General features: G+C 38.6%; 3 protein-coding genes across 6 annotated transcripts in view; all 3 read left to right on the top strand.

Moving 5' to 3' along the window:
• Positions 1–22,401, top strand: part of LOC148741091 (fibroleukin-like) — a 371,193-nt gene that overhangs the window by 15,803 nt on the left and 332,989 nt on the right. The gene's annotated exons all lie outside the window — the stretch shown is intronic.
• LOC148741105 (uncharacterized) lies at positions 1,856–4,043 on the top strand. Its single transcript, XM_088756860.1, has 2 exons — positions 1,856–2,128; positions 3,698–4,043. Exons 1-2 carry the CDS (start codon positions 1,918–1,920, stop codon positions 4,033–4,035), a joined length of 549 nt encoding a protein of 182 aa, XP_088612986.1. The 5' UTR covers positions 1,856–1,917; the 3' UTR covers positions 4,036–4,043.
• On the top strand, positions 4,507–16,339 carry LOC148741104 (uncharacterized). The gene is made up of 14 exons (XM_088756961.1): positions 4,507–4,654; positions 4,739–4,852; positions 5,865–5,996; positions 6,514–6,610; positions 7,333–7,551; positions 7,923–8,299; positions 8,708–8,875; positions 9,198–9,308; positions 10,429–10,545; positions 11,329–11,419; positions 11,664–12,044; positions 12,893–13,021; positions 13,818–14,192; positions 14,873–16,339. The coding sequence occupies exons 1-14, from the start codon at positions 4,559–4,561 to the stop codon at positions 15,127–15,129; spliced, it is 2,664 nt and encodes an 887-aa protein (XP_088613087.1). The 5' UTR covers positions 4,507–4,558; the 3' UTR covers positions 15,130–16,339.

The following is a 22,401-nucleotide window of genomic DNA, read 5'->3' as shown; positions in this document are numbered from 1 at the left end:
GAGTTTTCGTCACTGATGTTCGATTCTCGAAATATTCTGGCGGCTTCTCTTAAATTTTATTTGAAAATACATTTTCATATATAACTCGACCGCTTTTGAAGGTTTAAATTTTTTGTCTTTAGAAATGTTAGGTAAAACGTTTGTTTTCAATTTAGTCGGCCTATGAAGATGGTGTAGTTCTCAAAACTGCGAAGTCGCTTTCATATTTGTTTCTAAATTTGTGAGTTACTACATTATCCCCTGGTTCTTTTCCTCTCTAAGAGAACGCACCGGGAAAACTTTCTTTTAAAGAAGGTATCAAACTGAATTCTATACAAAAAATTAAAAAGGCAGATGAGAGTGGTGTGGCGTTGGGAAAATGTGTCGTGTGTCGCGTGAGCTAACCCTTTGCCGCCCAACCTGTCACTGCAGTCAAAGTGGAGATAGTAAGTTTCGAGATAACTTCCTTCAAACTAGCAATTTTTTTTCTTTTATTTCAATTCAAAAACAAGAAGTTTTAAATCTGAACTAGTCTGATTTTCATATCAGCTCTCTTTGGGGAATAACTTCCGAGAACATTGTGTCTGAAACGAGCAGCTCTTTGGCTAGCCGTTATTTTTAGAGGAGGCTCACGTCTTGGACAAATCGAGTAATGAATATAGGGTTTCAACAACACTGAAGGGTCTTCAGTGTTGAAGACAAAAAGTAACAAACCACTTCCAGGAACAAACCACCCACATTGATTCTTTAAAGAAGGACAGGTGGTTTTGTCAGACGATACTGAACAAATTAGATTTGCTTGTACTTGTTTTGGATTTTTCTGTTGTATTATTGGCTCGGAGAGGATATCAGCGAATGATGACAGCTGAGAACAGTTAGCTGAGAGACTCTGACCTTTTGTTAGCTATTCTCCTCAGCTAAACGAGAGAGCACTGTTTGTTGACAATACTTACATGGTATTTCATGCAGCCGATTGATCGTTGTGTTTTTAGCTTTTTGTTACAAGAAAATACGGCGGACACTGTATGTTTTATGTATCTATTCCTTTGTTACTGGAAACCTTGCTTTAAGCCCATTTTAAAACCGCCAGAAAAATACGGCCTTGTGCTGAAAAAGTAGGCTGTCAAATCCAACTGGATTTACGCGGTGATGCTCAGTTTCCTCTGCCTTGGTCTTTTCCTAGAAAAGTAATCAAGAAACGATTGACGTTAATCCTCACGGAGCGTGCTTAAACGGGTTCAGTCGCTCATTTTATTTCGCTAGTTGAAATAAAGCTTATTTTTCAACGAATTTTCCGGCTTATTTGTTTTTCTCACAAACGTTTCACTGATCTAACTGATTTGGGTGATTGTTATGAAAGTACGAATTTCAGTAGATGTTTGTTGATCAAGTCATTGAATTTTTGGATCAAAGCAATCACGACATCCTTCTCAATGACTGAACCAAGACGGGATAATATTTTTAAAGAAAACACGGCTTACATTTAAGCAGCACATATTGTATTGATTAATATTGTTTCTCGAAGCATTCGGAAATGACCTAATAAGGAATTATTGGATGGGATGAGGTTCTTTCGTGAGTTTTCAAAAGCCAGGTCTGAGTCATCTGCCAGAGCCGAAATTGGAGACATACAACACAGACATGAAATTTGAAAATTCATGATTGACAATCGAATTTCATTAAATGCTTTCCTATACCTTTTTTTAAACCATTCATTCGTTTTGAGTTTCTCTCCGGATTTGGAAACGTTTGAGACCACTGCACGTACTAGGGGCTTGGAAACTAGCTAAGCAGACTTTGAACTCGACGTGATAAATGCAATATCCTCTGCAGAGAGTGCATCATCATTTCAAGTTTATACGCTATTGTTTATTTATTGAATACTCTCGACCAATCATATTTTTCACTCTAAGTCTAATCTATAATAATGACCGTTCAATGACAGATACGATTGCCTTTAAGTCCTCTAACACTCGTTCGACAATGTTAATTTCTGGTAGACATGAGTACGGTTCAATTCATAGCCATCAAGCTAGACTAAAGTGCAGTTCAATTCAGCGTCACCAAGCCATGAATTTCTTAGCTTCCTTCACAAAGAAGGGTGTCCTTCTTTTGCTATGGATTTGCTTGAGGCAGGAAGGGCTGAAAGGTATTTCATACGTGATTTAAAATTTTCGTCATTTTTGTTCAATTGCAGTATTCATTTTGCGTCCATCCAAAGCAGTAGGGGCTTTTAAGTTTGGATTTATAGAGTCAATTTCCCTTTTTACAAATGAAAACCACCAAAATACGTAAATTAGCATGGTAACTGATAGCGTTAAGATATGAGCATGGCCCGTAACGTGCTTTAATTCTTGCTTTAGCATGAGCTTCTTAAACCCCCCACCCCTATTTATTGGAATCAAATGTACGTAATCGTGGAATAAATCAAATCCCGCACCTCCATTTGAAAGCAAATGTAATCAGGGCAAGTAATTCTGCTAAACTGTAGTTAGGCAGATTAACTGTGATTGACTTATACAACTGTCAAAAACCAGTGTAAGTTCTTGATTAAAATGGCTGAAAAGGCAGTTCTTCGAAAGGAATGGAAAATTCTACGTTACTTGGCCAAGTATAATCCTAATGAAACAAATTGTTGACGATTACGTGGCTGCGACTACTTTAATGATTTCAGCCTATACAAGTATTGATTAGTCTCGGAGGGAAGAGTTGGGTACGAGACTATGTCACCCACCCACATTTTTCCTTCCACCCCCTTTTTCTGCTCCTACTCCGCTCCACCGCCTATGAGTCCAAACGCAGGAATTGCAGGGCGTCACACAACCTGCCCTCGCTGCAAATCCCAATTTCATGAGTTCTTTTTTTTTTCTTTTTTGGTAGTGCGAGCAACATGACTTATATATCAGCAACAAACCTTTTTTTATTTCTAAATTTCACTGAAGACAAGAGTTTAAGGTCCACACATCCAGTTTCATTCGCGAGGAACATGAAACAGTGCGTTTACAAGTAGCATCCTGTTTCCGGGTTCACTTACATCTGCTTTCTGTTAACTCTGAAGAAATAAATTAGCAAATTAACAGACAAGGCAAAAATATATGCTTTCTAATTACTCTATAACTTAGTGTAACCGTCGGTATTAAATACTGTCCTGAAGATTAAAAACGCTCGGCCTCGTAGAGTTGTTTGTACCTTTAATCACTCCTTAGGTTTCTTGCCCTCAATTTCCGTTTAGTCTTTCCGTTTGTATAGGACGAGTAAAACCGTTGACAACAACATCCTTAAAGCAAATTTAACGCCCTGAAACTTGTTTAGGTTGGCCGAGGTACAACCTTGTCTCGAACAGTAAAATCATGTGTCACTTGTCCGAGCGAAGACTGGTAACAAAATTGAAACTAAATGCCGCTGTACAAATCTAATGCGACAGCATTAACACTTAGCGTGGGGGTTCCTCATCATTAGCTAATTTTCTATAAAAACAAAGTATTGCTAACTGTATCAAACGTTTACGACTTGCCTCGATAGGTATTATTGACCCAAGAATGTTAGTTTTATTACTTTTCTCTCGATTCAATGCTAACACCTAAACGCCTGTTATTTAAATATAACACTGCGACATCGATGAGGTCGTTCTTAAACGATTTACAGCAATTTGTTCTATTTTTACATTTTGCGAATATCAGGTAGCTTAAAGATTATAATCTTTTTTTATCGTTCCTAGCCGCTGAGAAGGGAAAGATTGACATGCTAGTGACAAATGATGACCTCAACTGCCAGTATGTTTCATTCAGCAGCAAATTCTCCGGTGATGGAACTCCCGTCAGAGTATTCGTTTCGATTAATCATGGAGATAAATCATCTGGGGTCCACGATTTAGCTTTTATTTGGACCGAAGATGTGACAACAAGCAGTTTAGGGGTCTGCGTAGTGCAAAGTGGCAAATGCCCAGAAGTGAACGATACTGTGATTGATTGGTTTGCGTTCCAAGAATTGCAATTGGGAGTATCACATGGCCAGACACTTTTTAGCGTTTTCACCACTGGATCACGATGCAACTAGGTTAAGTTTTCTCAGGTATGGCTAACTTTTAACTTTAACTGTTACTAATGTATGGGTTGCTCAATGGCTGTCCGCCTCCATCGAACCCTTTTCGTTCTTCCTCTCTTTCTTGTGAGCACGCACGACTCATTTGAGGATTTTAAACCCTCTATCTCATCCATTCCTTGATTTCATATTTTTTTATATTTCTGACATCCCCTGATGAACCACTTATCTTTCATATTCTTTCCATCCTTCTTCGTGTCTTCGTGTAGTCTATTACTTTTTCTTTCCACCTAACAAATAAATACTCGCTTATTCTCCTGCATTTTCGTGAACTCATTTAATTAGCCTTTTATTTTTCTCTCTTTGCATTTCTACATTTTCCATCTTCCATTGTTAAAGTTCTGTAAAAAAATCTTATTTATTTTTCCAACCAAATAAGAAAGCTCCGTGTTATTTTTCTTTGTCTAAGGATTTTTCATCAGTTCCCAAAACCCACGTGAGCGTGCAACATGGAATTCCAAACAGAGGGCAGGACGCCATGAATGTTTGGATTGCAAACGTTTCCACGAATCAGTTTGAAGTTTGTTTACAGGAATCCACAACATTCAACGGCCTTCATGACAGACTTTTGGTGGTAAGTAAAACGTCGCCGTGACAAAATCAGTTTCACGCGGCTATGGAATCGGTTCAAATTTTCTATTGTTCTTTCACTTTGCAGAACTGGATGGCCTACGTACATCACCCGTCAGTTTGGGAGGCGAAAGAGTCCTCAGTAGTAAAGTTTTCCGAAAACGAGGTACCATCTCAACGAGACAGCTACGCCCTGTGTAAGGTGTGACTGAGCAAATATTTTTTACGAATATTTTCAATGCGTTTACTTTGGGTGGTCTTGTTCTTTAACCTTAACAGCGCTTGCCTGTGCTAAAAACAAAAGACAACTTCTATCACTCGTGTAGAAGATTTTTCTTGGTTTGTTTTCTTAGTTTGTTTGTTTGTTGGAATGGAAATATTGTAATTTTTGTACACCGGATAAGCTTACCTAAAAAGTTAAATGCTTCGGCTAGACCTTTAGCCTTGATCACTTAGTAACGTTGCCTAAAGCGGTAAAGCGGCGAGGTTACGAGTTCGTGTCGGCGGCCCCACCAATCTGCTTCTAGCTTGTCCCTTCAGCAAATTGCTTCATACTGCGGGAAAATTGTATCTTCCCCCGCCGCGATTCAGGGTAGGTAGGCGTAGTTTGATTTTGATCGCTTCTTTCAAACCCCTCTCGAACCACATCGGTTCAGTCTTCAAGATATTAGAAGACTCGAAGCTGACTCCGTATTTCTTAGGTGTTTTGTTTTGTTTTGTTTTGTTTCTTTTTCAAGTTCGCACTTTGGGAAATTCAGATTCCATGTGGAGACTGAAATTTTTACGATCTGGATCGATGAAGCTCTCCTCCCTCCCCCCTCTCCTAAAGAAGATTAAAATCATTACGGGTAAATGATGATGTCTTGAATACCAAATAGAGCTAATGAACCAATTGATAAAAAAGAATACTAAAAAAATCAAAAACATAAAGAACAAAACAACTTAAAAAAAAAAACAAACAAACAAACAAACACTAAAAAAACTCTAAATTAGAAAAAAAAAACCGAACCTCTTCTAACATAAAGTTTCGGTATACATCAAGTATTTCACTATCTTGTCATTCACATTTTCCAAAATAACCCTTCAGCAACCCTTTCGCTACTGGAAAAGATCAGTGTAGCACCAAATAGCTTTATCCTGGGTTTGTATTCGGAAGCAGCGAAGCTTCTAGAGTTCAGTTGAAAATAACTCTTTCTATGTTTTACACTTTGCAGAATGTCACTTTTTCAAGTCCATTTTACTCTGCACCAGTAGTACTCACCACGGTCATTAATGGTGTCCACGTGGTCGGTAGCAAAGCAATCAGCTTGTGCCCAGCGAAGGGTCCTTTAATCGCTTGGCTGGAGGTAAGGCGGTAGAATTTGGAGTTCTTTCAGACGATTACATCAATAACACAGAAGGAAAAACAGTGGCTATACGAGGAATTTAAACCAATAATTGTTGAGTCACGACTGATTGAGTTTCACCGAGATGAGTGAATCCGATTGGGAACACACGACTGAAAAAAGCAGAAAAATGCATTTTAGTCAGACCAACATACTGCGGCTCATCGTAACAACCACATCCAAAGAGAGAAGCTAGCCACACCCTGAAAGACATCATTCCTGTCCAGAAGACATATGTACACAATCTTAGGAAAAAAGGCTGCGCACGCCCGAAAATTAATACACAGCGCTTTATGAACACCTTTGTAAATAGGTTGATATTTAAGCTCCATTTATTGTAATGACATACCTTTTAATTCATAATGTACGCAGATTTCTATTGTAGTTTTTCCGAATTCCTTGTAACATAAGATATGTAGTTTTATCTTATGATGGTTAAAGACTTTATTGATGTAAATCTAACAATTTTACTTCATAGGAAGTTACTACTTCTTACTTTCGAGTGTGCATTAAGGATAGCGCTGGATACAATGGTCAGAGAAGCAAAGTTCTATTAGATTACTTGGTTATTGGAGGTAAGACGTTAGTACAACAAACTTATTATTTCCAAGTTTTTATTATTATCATTTATTGTTTGTTTATTTTGCCACCTATATGCACAAAACGAATTACAGTTGTTTACAGCAATATTGATGAAATTACAGTTTAGAGTCATCTATAAATTACATGACGAGGAAACCTAATAGAAGCTAGAAGTTTCTAAAACCTGGGTTCGTCACACGATGTAGAAGATAGAATAGCTTACCTTTGGCCGGACAAGCGAGTCTAATTTAGTTTCACGGTCAATGAGAAATTTTATTATTTACACTTACACCTACCTACATAAGGGAATTACTGTTACCGGTACAGTGGTTACTTTTCACATTTGAATGAGAGTAATTATTTACTGACCGAAGTGTGTAAGTTCCATACCAGGGTTTTTTTGAGCTTTCATTGCCGTAATTAAGACTTGAATAAGACTTTGATAAGTTATCAGGAAGTATGACTTGCTACTCATGAATCGCAATGCTACTATTCGGAAAAGTTTTTTAAAGATTATTCAGCTGGCTTTAGATTGCTTAATTTCGGAACGAACAACACTGACTGTTAATAGTCGATGAACTGTTAAAAAGTAAAATGTTGAGAGGAACGATGAACTCACCGCGGCCATTGTAACCATTTTCAGCATGCGGTTTCTTAGTTTCTTTTCCCTTTAAGTACTTAAAAGTCGTGCTGCACTTGAAAATTTTATTTTCAGATCTCGATCCCTGCACAAATGCAAGTTGCAAATATCACAGCCATTGTGTCGCCTTGTCTCCAAACCAATTTACCTGTGCCTGTGAAAGCAGCTGTCCTTCATACGAAGAACAAGTCTGTGCATCTAACGGCCGCACATTTATCAACTTGTGTCTACTCAAGCAAGAGATATGTAGAACACGTGGAAATTATACCAAGTATCATCCTGGAAGCTGTACAGGTACAATTTCGGTGATAAATTATTCGTCGTTTTCGCTGATTCAAGAAGCTCGGTGCACACTTCTCTTTAGTCATATCTGATACAGGTGGTAAGTCTTGATCATAGATGACAAGAAACTTCTCAAAAACAATAATTCATAAGGATAGCTAACATTTGAAAAAATTGAGTACACAAATAATTTAGGTGACTTGGGTGGTCTTATGTAAGCTTATTTTACGACTTTTCTAAAGCAGAGGTAATTAGTGCAAGCACAAATAAACAGACACGAACAGACAAACGGGCCATGATAGACATGAAGATTAAAGAAGCAGCTGTTAATTTGTATTTGTGAAACGGGGAATATAGACTCTCCACTTTCCAACTACCTGTAGGTTTCCCTCTTCAGAAAGGAAGACATCAGTTCCGAAAAGTTCCCTCCTGGGCAGATGATCATTGTGCGGTCATCACATTTAAACCATTCATATTTTACCCTGACCAAAAAATTTACATACAACTTACCGTTAATCATGTGAACTACAGTGACTCCACTGTGGTACATGAAGCCACAACACCTTGGGTTGAAAGCGTCAACAGCACTCAGTTCACAGCCTGCGTCACTCGAGCTGGTAGGAATGATTACCCCTCGGATAGCTTTGCCACAGTTGACTGGGTCGCTTACCAGGGTGCTCCGTCTGGGGGAGTAGCAGGCGAGAAATGGTTCTCGAGATGGTGGACAGGGACTAGCTGTGAGACAATCACCTTTGCTAAGGTAGAGTTGAGTTGTGATATTCCATTCCAGAACACCCAACCTATACTCATACGTAAAGGGCTCTTTCCTCTACTGTTAGAAAACTAGGAATGAGGGGAGGGGAGGGCGTAGAATCCACTTTGAAAGGAGTGAATGATACTATTTGACAGTTATAATTAATAATAACAAGATGCGGTGCCTGACCTCTATTTTTACTCTTGAATATGCTGTTATATTTACTGCATGTTATAAAAAAGGTAGACAAGTTTCAATACGTACTAGTCAAGCTGGCCTGATGTTCTTGATTTGTTAGTTTGTTTGTTTTTTTTTTTCAATTTATAAGGGTAGGTAAGAAAGTGCAGGTACTTTCAATTTCCAAAAAATAGTTAATATTTTTTTCTGACGAGTTATTTCGTTCGTTTCATACAGGAAAAATATTCTAAACCACCGACGATATTTGCAACAGCTGAGCACCATAGATCTCGCCTTATGCATGATGCTACCATCGTTTGGCTAGAAGATGTCACGGCAACTTCCTTCAAGATTTGTCTTCGGGAGCTGCAAAACTTCGCAGGGGTTCATGATGACATATCCGTGGTCGGTATTCCTGAATCTATTGTTCCACTTACTATCATTGTTTTTTTCTTGATAAAAGATATTACAGAGGAAAATACATTGAAGGAATGGAGAGCTTTATAAATTCTATGGTGCACTATCGCTCTTCTACCCCAAGTTTATATTTGGTCCAATTTAAGCAATCACATGAAAACGTCTATTTATCCAGTTTGTATGCTTAGAATTCACCAGAAAATGAAAAATTATATTGCGATAACGTAAGTCAGATACTACTGATAAATATCTATTACTGTTACTGTGTCCATATTGTACTTATTTTTTACTTTTCCTGTAATTTTTTTAGAACTGGTTGGCGTTTGAGTCCCTCCATAGACCCTTATTTTCAGAACACAGTGAAGTGACTTTCCAGAATGACGTTTTGCCTTCCGAGATTGATAACTTTGCATTCTGTCAGGTTAGCATTAGACTAGGGAACTAGTGTTATCTCTCACTAAACCCCAGACATTCGTTTCCCCAAAGTATGGCGATTGTCTCGGAAGTACCGTTTGTGAAAGTGGATACTGTTTCTCAGGAGAGAAAAAAGAACACCTACGCAAAGTTAAAATGTGTTTGTGATTGAGAGCTCCGTCAACGCAGGGCGTGATAACCATAATTAAAAAATGGGAATGTGATAGACATATAGATATAAGAATGAAACTTGCCACTCTTCAAAAGTTAGAATCCTCGCACACTGCTATCATAACCGAAGCATATCATAACATTACGCAGTCTAACAATCTATTCTTTCAAATCAGCTTAAGGCTGCGACAATTAATTTAACTGATCCCCGCGGGAAAATAACTTACAATTATCTGATTTATCATCACATTACCATGATTTACACCAGGTCTAAACAAACAGATTCCATGTTGCCTTGTGTCTGTTCTATAATATATCTCAGATGACGTCATATTAGAACTTGGTAAGAGAAACAAACAAGCAGCTCCGAGGCACAGCCAGATGTGTCACGGATATTCTTAACACACTCTGACGTTTTCTGTGATGTAGTAGGGACCTTAGGCAGTCAGGACGACAACTGCGAAGAAAACGTCGAATTGAAATGAATTAAAATTTATAGTAAGAATTTCGTGAATGGCTGGATGTGCTTACTGTCTCTTGCGGTGCCCCGCCTCAACTTCCGCATACGTATGTGAGTGGGGTTGAGCTCCAATTTAAACTTTCCATTCACAGAGAACGGAAATAAATAGTTATTTCACGTTGTTGTTTGACATAAGCACGGCTGCGAAATGCACAAAGTTTTAAAATGCACTTGCTGAGCCATTATCCTGCCAATCAGATCTTTTGTTCTGACACTTTCTCGATGCCGTTACCGTCGCGGTTTGCTTAAGGTCCATATTACTGTACAGATTCACGCCAGCGTGAGTCTATTTTTTTTTTAACAATAAAAAAAATATTGTTAATCGTAAAGTCATTTATGCGTCTGACTGCCACTAGATCATAAGTAGGAACCACTCAAAATACGCGAAGGATCCAGCTTATCATATAGCAATAAATTCTGTGATTCATATTTGAAGAACGTGAGTTTCAAGTGGAAATACAGAAAAACACCAACAGTGTTGTTAACAGCAAAACATTCAGCTAAGGGAGAAAATGCTGCCGCAGAGTGCAATGGAATTGGAAGCTGGATTGAGGTAATTTAAAAGGCTAAAATTTCAGAAAAGCATGGAACATCCTTTCCTTTATTCGCTGTTGTGTTCTCGTTTCGAAAAAAATTGGATAGGGCGCTGACTAAAGGGAAATTTTATACCTGTGTGAGTCCCTTGAGTCCCTAAATGAAATGGAAATTCATTTATTTACTTATTTATTAACTTCGTCAAACAAAAATAATCAAAATAAGTAAATAAATGGGTAAATAAATGAATAAATAAATAAATGGCGGGGACACCGCAACTGTGTAGCCAATAACAGCTGGCCCAGACTCAACCCGATTACTGAATACAATAAGCAACAGAGAATTCGTATGGGGAATTCGAAGGAAACAAAATTTATCATGAACCATATGTCAAACCTATCTAGCCATTTTATTCTCTGATTTATGTTTAATTGTGACGTAGTGAGTTTCCGCCTGTGTAATGTCGTGGAGTGCCAATTTATGTTATGTCATTTCTCGATGAATCGACCTGCCCCATGCCTTCTCGAAGCTTTTTGTGTTAGTGTCCACTCTGCTTATTTGTCTCCTTTTCCTCTGTGAGTTATATGATCAAGCACTATGTTCCTATTATACATATATATTTTTAAACCATGCACCTGTAATGAAACACTCAAAATGAAAAAGTCCTTATTATTGGTAAGTAGTCCACAAAGGACTGGTTAGATAAGTACATACCACTATGGTCATTTTCAAGGAGTACGATAGCGCTTTCTTGACGTACACATCGCTTCGACTTCCAAAGCGTTGTCTCTTTCTTCCTTAGTACATTACCGTTTCCAGCTTCCGCATTTGTGTCAAGGAGCTCTTCATTCACCGTTTCGATCCACTGACAGTGTCATATGCAGTATTATCAGGTGAGATAATCAATTTGCCTGTTACAAAACCACTTCAGCCAAAAAAATCATCCCATGCTCTGAGGCACTATGAACACTCTAAAGGAATCTCAACAAATTATAATGTTTGGGCCTTCGGGTGGTGCAAAAGATATTTTAGGGCTCTTAGGTCTCACAATCTTACAATTTCGGACAAAAACTACATTCCCCTGTTCCTTATTCAACTACAGTTCTTCCTCTCACGTTCAGCCATTCATTTCAAAAGATGTTTGCGAGGAGGACTGGGCGTATTTCAATGGATATTGCTACAGAAAAGTATCTTCCTGTGATTCATGGACCAACAGCCAGGCCACATGCACAACTCTGGGAGCTAATCTCCCCAGTATCCACAGTCAGGAGGAAAACGTTTATGTTCAAAGCCTTCACGGCGGGGAACATTCTTGGCTGGGACTCTCTGATGCCAACTCTGAAGGTAACTTTGTTTGGAGCGATGGAACACCATATGACTTCCATTTCTGGGAGAAACACAAACCAAAGAGTTTACACAAAAACCACTGTATTCATACGCTTGGTTTTCTTCGAGATCAGCCGTACACATGGAAAGGTGTTAATTGTACCGAATGCCACAGATTTACTTGTAAAAAAGGTAAGAAATAATCTAAAGATTGTATTGGATGTCTGCCTTGGCGAAGAAACACTAAGAGTGGTTTGACTTATTTTTTTGTCATGATGTCAACTTATATTTCTGGCACATTTTTTTCAGGGAGAATGGAGGGGGTATCAGTCGTTGCCAATTAAGTATTAAGGGAGAATTAGACAATTGACTGCCAGTTAACTGCCTAGGAAGGGAGGTATCATAAGAATATCGCAGAGCCTTATGGGGAGATCAAGTAAATTTTATCGAGACACGACCAAAATCCCTGACACCTCTGGGGATAAATAATGGAGGGACTAAGGATGACGTTTGCGGCAAACTAGAAAGGCAAAGGTGTCCACGTGACCGATTTTCACTGCCATGTTTTGACGTTTCCCGTTTACCCTCTGCCGTTTTCAACGTGAAAGGTTGGGGTTTCACGTTAGTGAAAAACGTGAGTAAGAAACAGTACATTTTTATGCTGTTGTAAGGCCATGCCAATGGTGTGCTTCAAGGCGAAGCTTCTTTACTATTTCTTTGAGGTAAAATAATGTTCATCTAATAGAGCGTTATGTTAAAAAAAAAAAGGGAAAATTGACTTTTTGGGACTGTCCATCCGATTTTTGACATTTTCAGAAAAAAACGCTCTTGAGTGTAAGAAGTGCAGGCCGCAAACGTGAAAAGTTGAGTAGCTGCTTTTCTTTTGCCGTAAGTTTAACCTCTACAGACAATGTTTTGAGGCCATGGTGTTAAAGGTTTTTTTTCAGTAAGGAAGCAAAAACTGTAAAAAAAAAAGGTCATAGCTCGCTTTTTTAACTTTGATAAGTGTATAGATTTGATTACTATGTTTTCTTTAACAGACTACAACGAATGTGATGATTTCTCCCACCACTGTCCAGTGAAATCGAACGCCACGTGTGTGAACAGTAATGGTTCATACTCAAGTAGATGTCCTGATGGATCTCGTCTGATTGGGAAAAACTGCTGGGGTTTGTAAAATCGTGACAATTTTAATTAGAAAAACTAAAACCGGGACTAACAGGACATTTTGTCGTGAAGAAAAATTGAAATTAAATAATGCCTGTTTAAAAAAAAACCGATTTTTTCATTAAAACAAAAATAGACAAATGTATTTCGGACTCATTTCCTTGCCATGCAAAATACAAATGTGTCGTTCGTCCGGAATACTAGCTACTGCTGTAAAATGTTCAGCAAGATCTGGAGGAGGTAGAAAAAAAAAGTAATAAAGTGTACCTTAATTAAAAAGCAATCTGTTTGAATCACCACCCAACCTCTTGGTACTTATGAAATATTATACACTCGACTCCCATCATCCCGAGCCTACGAGGGAATTTAACAAAAGCCGAGTCAGAAATATAAGTATGAAAAAAAAAAAGAAACTATATTATTGAATTTCACCGAAATTTTTTACTTTGTGAAATGTAAAAAACGGAACAGGCGAATTTTTAAAAAAGGCAAAGCTTTTTGCATTTAGAAGACACTGTTACTGTTTTGGTGACCGAGAGATCAAGGGTTTTAGAGAAAATAGTGAAAGAAACAAAGGTATCAAAAAATGTGTTCAGCCACCTCAAAGGCTCTTATAAGCCAAACCCAAAGATAGACGATAGAGTCCGTTCTTAACGTAGCCTTTTACCTCTGTTATGCAAATTATATTCACTTTAGAAATCAAGTATAGAAAGTTCTGATACATGTAATTTGATTTCAGGGAAATGCTCGGGAATGACTTCCTTAAAATGCTAAATCTTTTAATCTTATACTCAACAGCTAAGAACTGTGCTGAGCTCTACAAATCTGGGCAAAGAGTCAGTGGTGTTTATACAATCGACCCAGATGGTTTAGATGCCTTTGATGTATACTGTGACCAGACAACAACTGGTGGGGGGTGGACAGTGTTTCAAAAGAGACTAGATGGCTCCGTTGATTTCTATCGCGCCTGGAACGACTACAAGGATGGGTTTGGTAACATGAATGGCGAGTTTTGGTTGGGATTGGACAAGATACACCGTTTGACAGCAAAAAAAAACAAGCTTCGAGTAGATCTGATGGACACCACAGGCAGGACTGCATATGCCGAGTACCACACGTTTGCAGTTACCAGTGAGAGGACTAAGTACCAGCTCAGCCTTGGGAAATACTCAGGTTAATACACCTTTGTTGTTATCATATTTTTATTGATATAAGCATCTGTATTCGTCGTGGATCTCAACACAAGATACTAAACTTAATTGTTTTGATAAATGCTACTTCTCTTTAAAAGTGGATTAATGTGCGGTATTTCATCAAAATTCATTAATCCTCAAGATATGCATGATAATTACCTGTCGGGAGGTTTGGGGTAAGAAAATTAAGCGACTTAGCTCATACTGGGGTAAGAATAAACGCTGGGATTGGTCGAGCCTGTGGCAGGTCGCTGAAGGGGCAGCTTTGATCTTTGATATTGAGTGAGATGCAGAGCCAAAAAAGCTTCGCAAATTATCTTAAAGTTGTGCAATGGGCACGAGGTATATAAAAATGTCGATCGTGGCTGAAGTGTACCTAAAAGCTCTCAGTCAGGAAGCTTAAAAATATTTAACACAAATTTACTTATCGCTTTCTGGCGATATTAAAGTAAGCTTCAACTGACCTGCAACAAAAAAAGGCGACAACCGACAAAAAAAAGTAATTGACAACATGACATGTGCAATAAAAATGCGAGAAAGTTCGGGTGAAGAGTGCTAAAACATTTAACAATAATACTTACATTATGCTTGATTTACGTTTCCTTGTGCATTTCATCTATTCTTTAAATGTTTTACTAATTTTTGAGCGGCTTTTTCCAGGTACTGCAGGGGATTCTCTTTCTCGTCATAATGGCTTTTCCTTCACGACCAGAGATCAAGACAATGAAGGCAAAGGCTGTGCTGAGATTTATAAAGGAGCCTGGTGGTATTTCGGCTGTCATTACTCCAACTTGAATGGACTGTATCATCATGGGGCACACTCATCTTACGGAAATGGAGTCAACTGGTATCATTGGAAAGGATATTACTACTCCTTAAAGAAAGCTGAGATGAAAATCAGACCAGTTCAATTTTAGAACTTCATTTTTGTTTCCATTGCAACACTTTTGATTATAATTTGTAGAAGAAACAAAAAGAAACAGGAGAAAAAGTGGTGCCTTAAAAAAAACGAAACAAAAAAAAACCACGTACTTTTTACTTCTCAGAAAATTCACTAAAAAAGAGGTCTGTCGCCATTAAAACGATGTTGATGATGTTAACGCTGAAAATTATGTAATTCTGCGTTGTTCTATTCAATTAGTGCTTAAATAATATCTTGAGATGACGATAAACCCTTTTTTTGTTCATAAATCGTAATAAATCCAGACATGGGTAATTCGCATAGTTAAAGAATTAAATTTAACTCCTCTTACATCCAAAATATTTTGTATCGGAAGATATAGACTTGATAGCTCAAGTACCAACTAATAAAAGTTTCGGAATAATTTATTTAAGTAGTTTAAGACAGTGTATTCCTAAGATGTTAATAAACGATCATAAGAAACAAATCAAATAAGCCGCCCAGCAGCTGTAGTGTCTGTATTGAATCAATCACGAATCTCACGGAAGAGGTAATACTTCTTTCGGTGTAGTGCACTGATCATTAAAGCAAGAAGAACTAAATATATGTACCAACAAAGCTGAAATTACTTTATGATTGCTGAGCGATGTAAAAGAACTTTTGTCAACTGAAGATCATTATACTTGGTTAATACACAGTTGATCATTGAATAAAGACACAATATCGAAAACCATCTCGGAATTCGAAGAAAGTTTTTCTCCCAGACTAAGCCACTAGCAAGAGACGTTTTCACGATTGTGGGTAATTTTCCCTCGAAAAAACTGTTTTCCCGTTCGCTATAGGTAATTAGTATCATTTCAGAGCTGAGCAAAGAGTTTCCAGCAATCTGATTGCTCGAGCGGTTCCTTTTATGACGCTATATAAACCGCTTGTAGTGAGTAGTCCCTTAGCTCCAGGATAGGTAGCCAGCCAAGATCCAAAATGGTAGATATTCTGTTTACATATTTACAAGTGATGAAACTAGCCATAGCGAACTGGAGCCTTTATAGTCTAGCTGAGAGGAACTTTGGTAGTGGATAAAAACAGTCACAGTAGCTTATTTTAGAGAGAATTAATGTTTCTACCAAATGTTTCCGTAATTTAAAATTTGTAAAGTTCCTTATTTTTCTTAAGGTTCTCAGAGTCGCATAACAAGATTTAAGAATAAAATTGGTATGAAATTCCCATTTAAGATTTGAGTCAATGTGTACTCCCAAGAGTTTTGTAACATTTATACGTTCCAGTGGTTTACCGGAGATTTCTAATCCCAACTCCAGATTTCCGAGAGAGTGAACATGAGCCATCTGTGGAGTTGAGATGAGAATGGCCTTGGTTTTCTTAGAATTTAGGGCCAAGTTTGAATCATTTGACCATGCGCCGAGGCCTGCCAGGGTTGCATTCATGCTTTCCGCTTGAGATGTGATCTGCAGTGTAGAACAGCCAGTCTATAATGTTGTATCGTCGGCATATTGGAAAATTTTGACTGTAGGTGGAAGAATATCTTGAAGATCCGCGACGTAAAGATTGAACAACATCTGTCCAAGGATTGAACCTTGGGGGATTCCAAATACGGAGAGCACAGGTGACGATTTGCGATCATCAATTTGAACGTAATGTCTCCTGCCGCATAGGTAATTAGCCAGCCATTCGAGGACATACTTTGAAAAACCGAGGTGATGCAACTTGGTTATCGCCGTTTTTATTATGAACGTGTCTCGAAAATTGCATGTAATTAGGTAGTATGCTATTCAACTACAGACAGCTCTTAACGGGGACAAAAAAAAATGGTTGTGAGAGACCTTCGGAGTAATCAAGACCAAGGCACTGGAAATACTGGGTGCAACCATCACAGCCCACCCAGTCTTCTCCATCATCATCACGGCAAATCTTGCACACATTGGTGTTTCTCCTGTAAGTAAGATTGCAGGAAAGAGGTATTAGTATGTAAAGGCGTACAGGCCTGAATTTTTTCAGGTGTTAATTTCTTAAAATGGTGCTGCTCACTGCGAAGATCGTTCTCACATGCGTTTCTGCCTTATTGTGAACCATACCTCGCTATATCATTGTAGCAGGATCCAAGTAGTGTGCTGGCCATCCGTTGCCTCTCCATTCTCATAGAGAACCTTCCGTTGCAGTTAAGTCTTTTAACTAGACATCTGGAAAAATGTAGTAAAGTAAAGGAAAATAAATATAAAGAACTTAATAAATAAAAAGTAGTGGAGCGGGTAGGAACTTATAAGCTTTTAGGAGTTATAAATCGAGATGACCTTAAATGGAACACTCACGTTGAATATGTGACTGCCAAGGCAGCTCAGAAATTATACGCTTTAAGGTTGTTGAAAAGCGCAGGAGTTATGCCAGAAGACATACTTAAGGTATACACTTGTAATATCAGATCGGTCCTAGAGTATGCTGAGGACGTGTGGCAAGACATACCGCGTACCTCTCTGATGCTATTGAATCCATACAAAAAAGAGCCTTAAAAGTTATATTCCCAAATTTTAGTTATCAACAAGCCCTAGACAATGCAAAATTGTCATTGTTGGTAGATCGTAGCATATTCGTTTGTAAAAAGTTGATGGCGGAAATGAGAAATGAAGACCACCCCATATCTTTCTTAGCTCCACAAGCTATGGCAAGTTCTATACCTTATCAGTTAAGATCAGGAAATAACAAAGCCACAACAACAATGAGAAGAACAAAAAGAGCAAATGACTTTTTTTTTACTTTTAGGCATTCGTAGACTTAACTATTATTGTAATACTTACTACAATTATTCTAATTCTTAAAAATTATTATTGCAAATAGACTTTATTATTGGTATCTAGTAAGATTCTTTTTAATATCCTCGTAAAATTACACTGTTTATTTAGTTTTTTTAACTGCCAGAAGTGTTAATAAACTATCATCATCATCATCATCATCATGAACTTGGGGTATTAGTCGGGCTTCCGTAGGAAAGCCCGAGTCTAAAAATGTAAGCCATTTTAATTGGTCGCCAAAAGGGGGGTCATGGTCCCAAGCGTTCCTTGCGTAAACCACGGAAACTGGGGATAAGAGTGCGACAACTTGTGTTAACGTGAGCTCGCTCCTCGTAAAAAATTTAATTTACAGAATGCTGTGTTTTATACGCTCATCCCCCATGAAAACGCATACGCCGTTTGTGGAAGGCCCACGCTAATTAAATGTTGAGTGTTTTGGGAATGGGCCGGCCCACGAACTTCATTGCTTGAAAGCTAGCCAAATGTGGAAAGTTCATACTTGTTCTCACGAGATAACAAATGAGCCATATGTGAGTTCAAACTACTAAAATACTGATAAAACTGTGAAGGCCGATTTAACAACAAAATATGATGCTGAGACGAACAGACGAACACCTCGCTGAAAAAGTCAATAATGTTCGTGAACAACAGCGAATTGCATAAGGATACTGACAGAAGCAACTTAAATAGTAAGGTTAAATATATAAGCTTAGCTCGTCCGTTAAATATCCTGTTTCTGTTACTTGTTTTTATTTGGTTCAATACTTGTAAAGTACGATTTGGTATTTCGTACTGGTTCATTCGTTAGCGTGCATTCAACGAGACTTGAAGCACGCGGGAAGTTTGGAGATCACGAGTTAAAGATGCCAAGAGTTGCTCAAGGCGCAGGTGAGAGCAACTCTGGCTTCTTGAGTGCTTTCCAAACTTCCCAAGTGCTTCAAGTCTCGATGAACGCACAGCTGACACATAAACCAATTGTTTTACCACATTTGAACGCTTTAGGCTAAGTATAAAGGGCAGAAATTCTCTCTCCTACGCCTCAATGCGTTGTTTATTTATTTTGTTTCGGAAAGGTATTTCGCTATGCTTCAATAATCTTGTCTCAGATTGGTCAAAAACTGACAGGTGGAAATGACATGCGTGGAAACTGACATGCGTGGAAATGAAGTTAGAGTTGCGATACGAGATGAAACCGTTGATTGTTTTGTTTTCCTTTTCTCTGGGTTCTTTCTCGGGAGTTAAAAAGTCCATTCCCAAAGAAAAAGTAGGCAGATCTTCATCGGCTTCGCTTGTTGCCAAGTCTAAATTAACATTTTTTCGGAAGTTTTTCCCGTTTTTTAAGAAAAAAATGCTGAAGTCACTCGCGAGAAAAAAAATTTTTCGTGACGCTTTTGTTTGCTGACGAAGCCCGAGTGAACGCTCCTCAAGCGTCTAGTTCAGTTAACAACACAAGGGTAATGACGTTGCTAGTCGTCGACATAGCCTTGAAGTTTGTGTCAGTGAGAGAATTACCAGACAAATGATGACTCCACAGTTGTAACTATCCTCCTGGTGATAGTGAAGAGGCTCGACGCATGGCCACTCTGTACATTTCCATCCTGTTTTCACTCTGATTAGCTGACTGCAATTGCGTATCAGAAAAAGGAGGAAGATATAAACAAAACAAAGGATGATGTATAAAATATCGCGAACTTGAAATATAGAAATGGTTACATGTGCCACTTCAATCATATTCGCACCTTTTGTTATCAATCAAGGAGCAAAGGTTTTCACTGGTGCCATGAATTTTCCTTTCATTTGAATGAAGGGGATTAAAGTTCCAACGCATGTTCAGTTTCGAATCTACCGCCTGTAAATGGAAATTTCATTTGTTTTCAAGCCATCGTGAATCGCACTCTTTTGTCAAATTGTAGATGTAACTAAACTTACCAGTAGTGTCCAGTCCCGAGTTATGATATTCATAGGCACGACTATAACTTCCGTCTGTTTGAAGTTCACATCTTTCCACAAGCGGCGCTTGCTGCCACCCATGGCAACTAACTGGAAAACAGTGGTGTCCACAGCGAAAAAATTGCTATTTTCCAGCTGTATGGACCAGAGATAAACCTCGATGATCTGTTGGTTAGATAGGGAAATAAAAAATAAAGAAATAAAATATATAAAATTGGAGAATTCAATTATTCAGTCATTCATTCATCTTTATAACGTTGACGTGAGCCAGTCGGGAATATAATCAGGTATACCCTCATGCAGTTTTCGTTCATCTCTCAGCGTTTGATCTCCTGGTGGTATCAGTGTCCATAAGTCTCCAAAAGTTATTTTGGCCGGCCCAAATGTCGTGTCGTCATCCCATCCATCACGGACAGACCACATTTGGTGGCCTGCCTTATTCTTTCGAACAAAGTAGCCTCTGTAAGTTGATCGTCTTTCTCCGGATGATTGCTAAACGAATAATAATAATAAAAAGAAACTCGACATCATGTGGGAGGAGAGATGCAATGTAAAAATGTACGTTAATATCTACTATAAGAAGGCTGTTGGCTTACCTAGTTACTTGACAAAATAATATCAAGTGTATCACCTTCTCCAGTACCTTCACCAATAACGTCTTCATCCCGAAACACTATTGTACAATTTCATGGTCAACAATAAAAGCCTCGAAATTTTCACCAATCTATTTACAATTTTTAAGGCAATTTAAATACGTTTATAAAAGAAGTTTCGAAATTTGGAATGGTTTTATGTAGAATGTATAAGGTACTTACACTAGATACATCGCACACTCCTGGTCTGCGATGCTTAACTGGTGGCTCAAAATCATAAGCTTCAGTCAAATCAACGCCAACTGCAACTTTGGGTGCTTTTTTCGACTTCGATCTTTTGAATCGTTTGCGAAGAGGTAACTTGGAATAGAAAAGTTTGTGGTATTCCACATTCTTGATGTTGAGCTACCGCTTTCTTGGGCTTTGGCGAACTGGAAGACCATCTTGTTTCACGCAAGCAGCATCCAAGGCTTTCATTACGTTTTCTAAAGAATCGAGGGCATTTTGGAGGACACTGGCATCTTCAACAACATACGTCAATTCGGGTATGCCCCTGACTTTCTCCTGGACGACTCCTTTTAGCATGATAATCAATTTCTCGTCCTTCTTTCCTTTTGCAGCATTCTCTTTAGGGCTCTCTTCAATGTGTTCTATTGGTTTGTCTTCAAAAGTACCGTCACCTTCAATATCTGTGTTTAGTACGTTCTTGACTTGCTACCTCAGACTGCACGTTGTCAACATCGCAATTTGTAGATTGAGCTTCATCGAGTTTTGAGCCTGTCAGATGGTCATTGTCCAGGGTAATGAAAACACTGTCACGGTACCGAGAAGGAAGACTCTCCAAGTTCCATTCATCGCCAAAGAAATTGAAGACTTCGAAGAAATGCTTGCATGGATAGTGAAATTTCTCCCACTGCTCACACGTACACTTGGGCTCTCCTAAGTTGACCTCGTGAAAGCGGCTGTGTTGCAAGGGGCTCCATACAGAAAAAAAAAAAAAAAAACCCTTTACCCTGTCTACACATAGAACATCGCACTACCTCAGATCTCCCGAGCTGAATTTTGCTTTGAGACAATGTTTAATGAAGTGTGGCGGCCGATCATGCAGGTACGATGGTACTGTTGTGTTTAATCTCCTGTATGCGCTACTCAGCTGCACATTTCGCTGAAGATACTTTTGATGGCAATCAGGGATGTAGGTCTCAACTAACATCACAGAGAGACCATACACAGACTTATCCTGTGAAAGTGGCAGGTACTGGCACTTGAAGGTTTTATTTTGTGCCTCTGTTCCATTATTGGTATCAACAGTGTTGAGCACTTGTCGCTTTCTCATGCAGTTTGCCCAACGAAAAGAACACGAAAGCCAAACATTGTCGACGTAATTTTTGACATTTTGTTTGTCTTTATACAAAGACAAGTTCTTCAGTGCAGCAACTGCGGAATCGTAGGCGTTGCGTGTGGACACATTTGCAGCACGCTTCAAATAAGACAACAGCTCCTCCTGCTCCAACGAATTTAAACCATTCTTACTCTTCCTCGCCCATCTTTGCAACGCCCTCATCCTGTGAAATCACAAATGTAGGCAATCTCTCCCGGAAACTGCTCTTCAATTGCGCCTATTTCAACTGTGGAGAAGTCCACCATGAAGTAATTAGGCTGCCATAGGGAATTCCAAGATTTTAAAATAACAAGGGCTTCACTGATCGACCACTGATCTTCATACTCCGTCCTTAACTCAGCAGCCACTTTGTAATCAACATTTGTTCTTACGCAGACGAGGAAGAGGGGGATGGCATACATTGTTGTTATGTAGGTAGCGTGCATAAATACAAGCTCATAGCCATATCTCCGTAAAAGACGCTGTTGCCATTCTTCCTGGTGAACAAATGGGAAGTTTTGTTGAGGCTGATTTTCCTCTGACCCCTTTATTTCGTCGCCGTC

The sequence above is a fragment of the Stylophora pistillata genome, chromosome 1, assembly GCF_964205215.1.
Source record: "Stylophora pistillata chromosome 1, jaStyPist1.2, whole genome shotgun sequence".
Lineage (NCBI taxonomy): Eukaryota > Metazoa > Cnidaria > Anthozoa > Scleractinia > Pocilloporidae > Stylophora > Stylophora pistillata.
The sequence above is the reverse complement of the archived record's forward strand: the minus strand, read 5'-3'. Positions and strand labels throughout refer to the sequence as shown.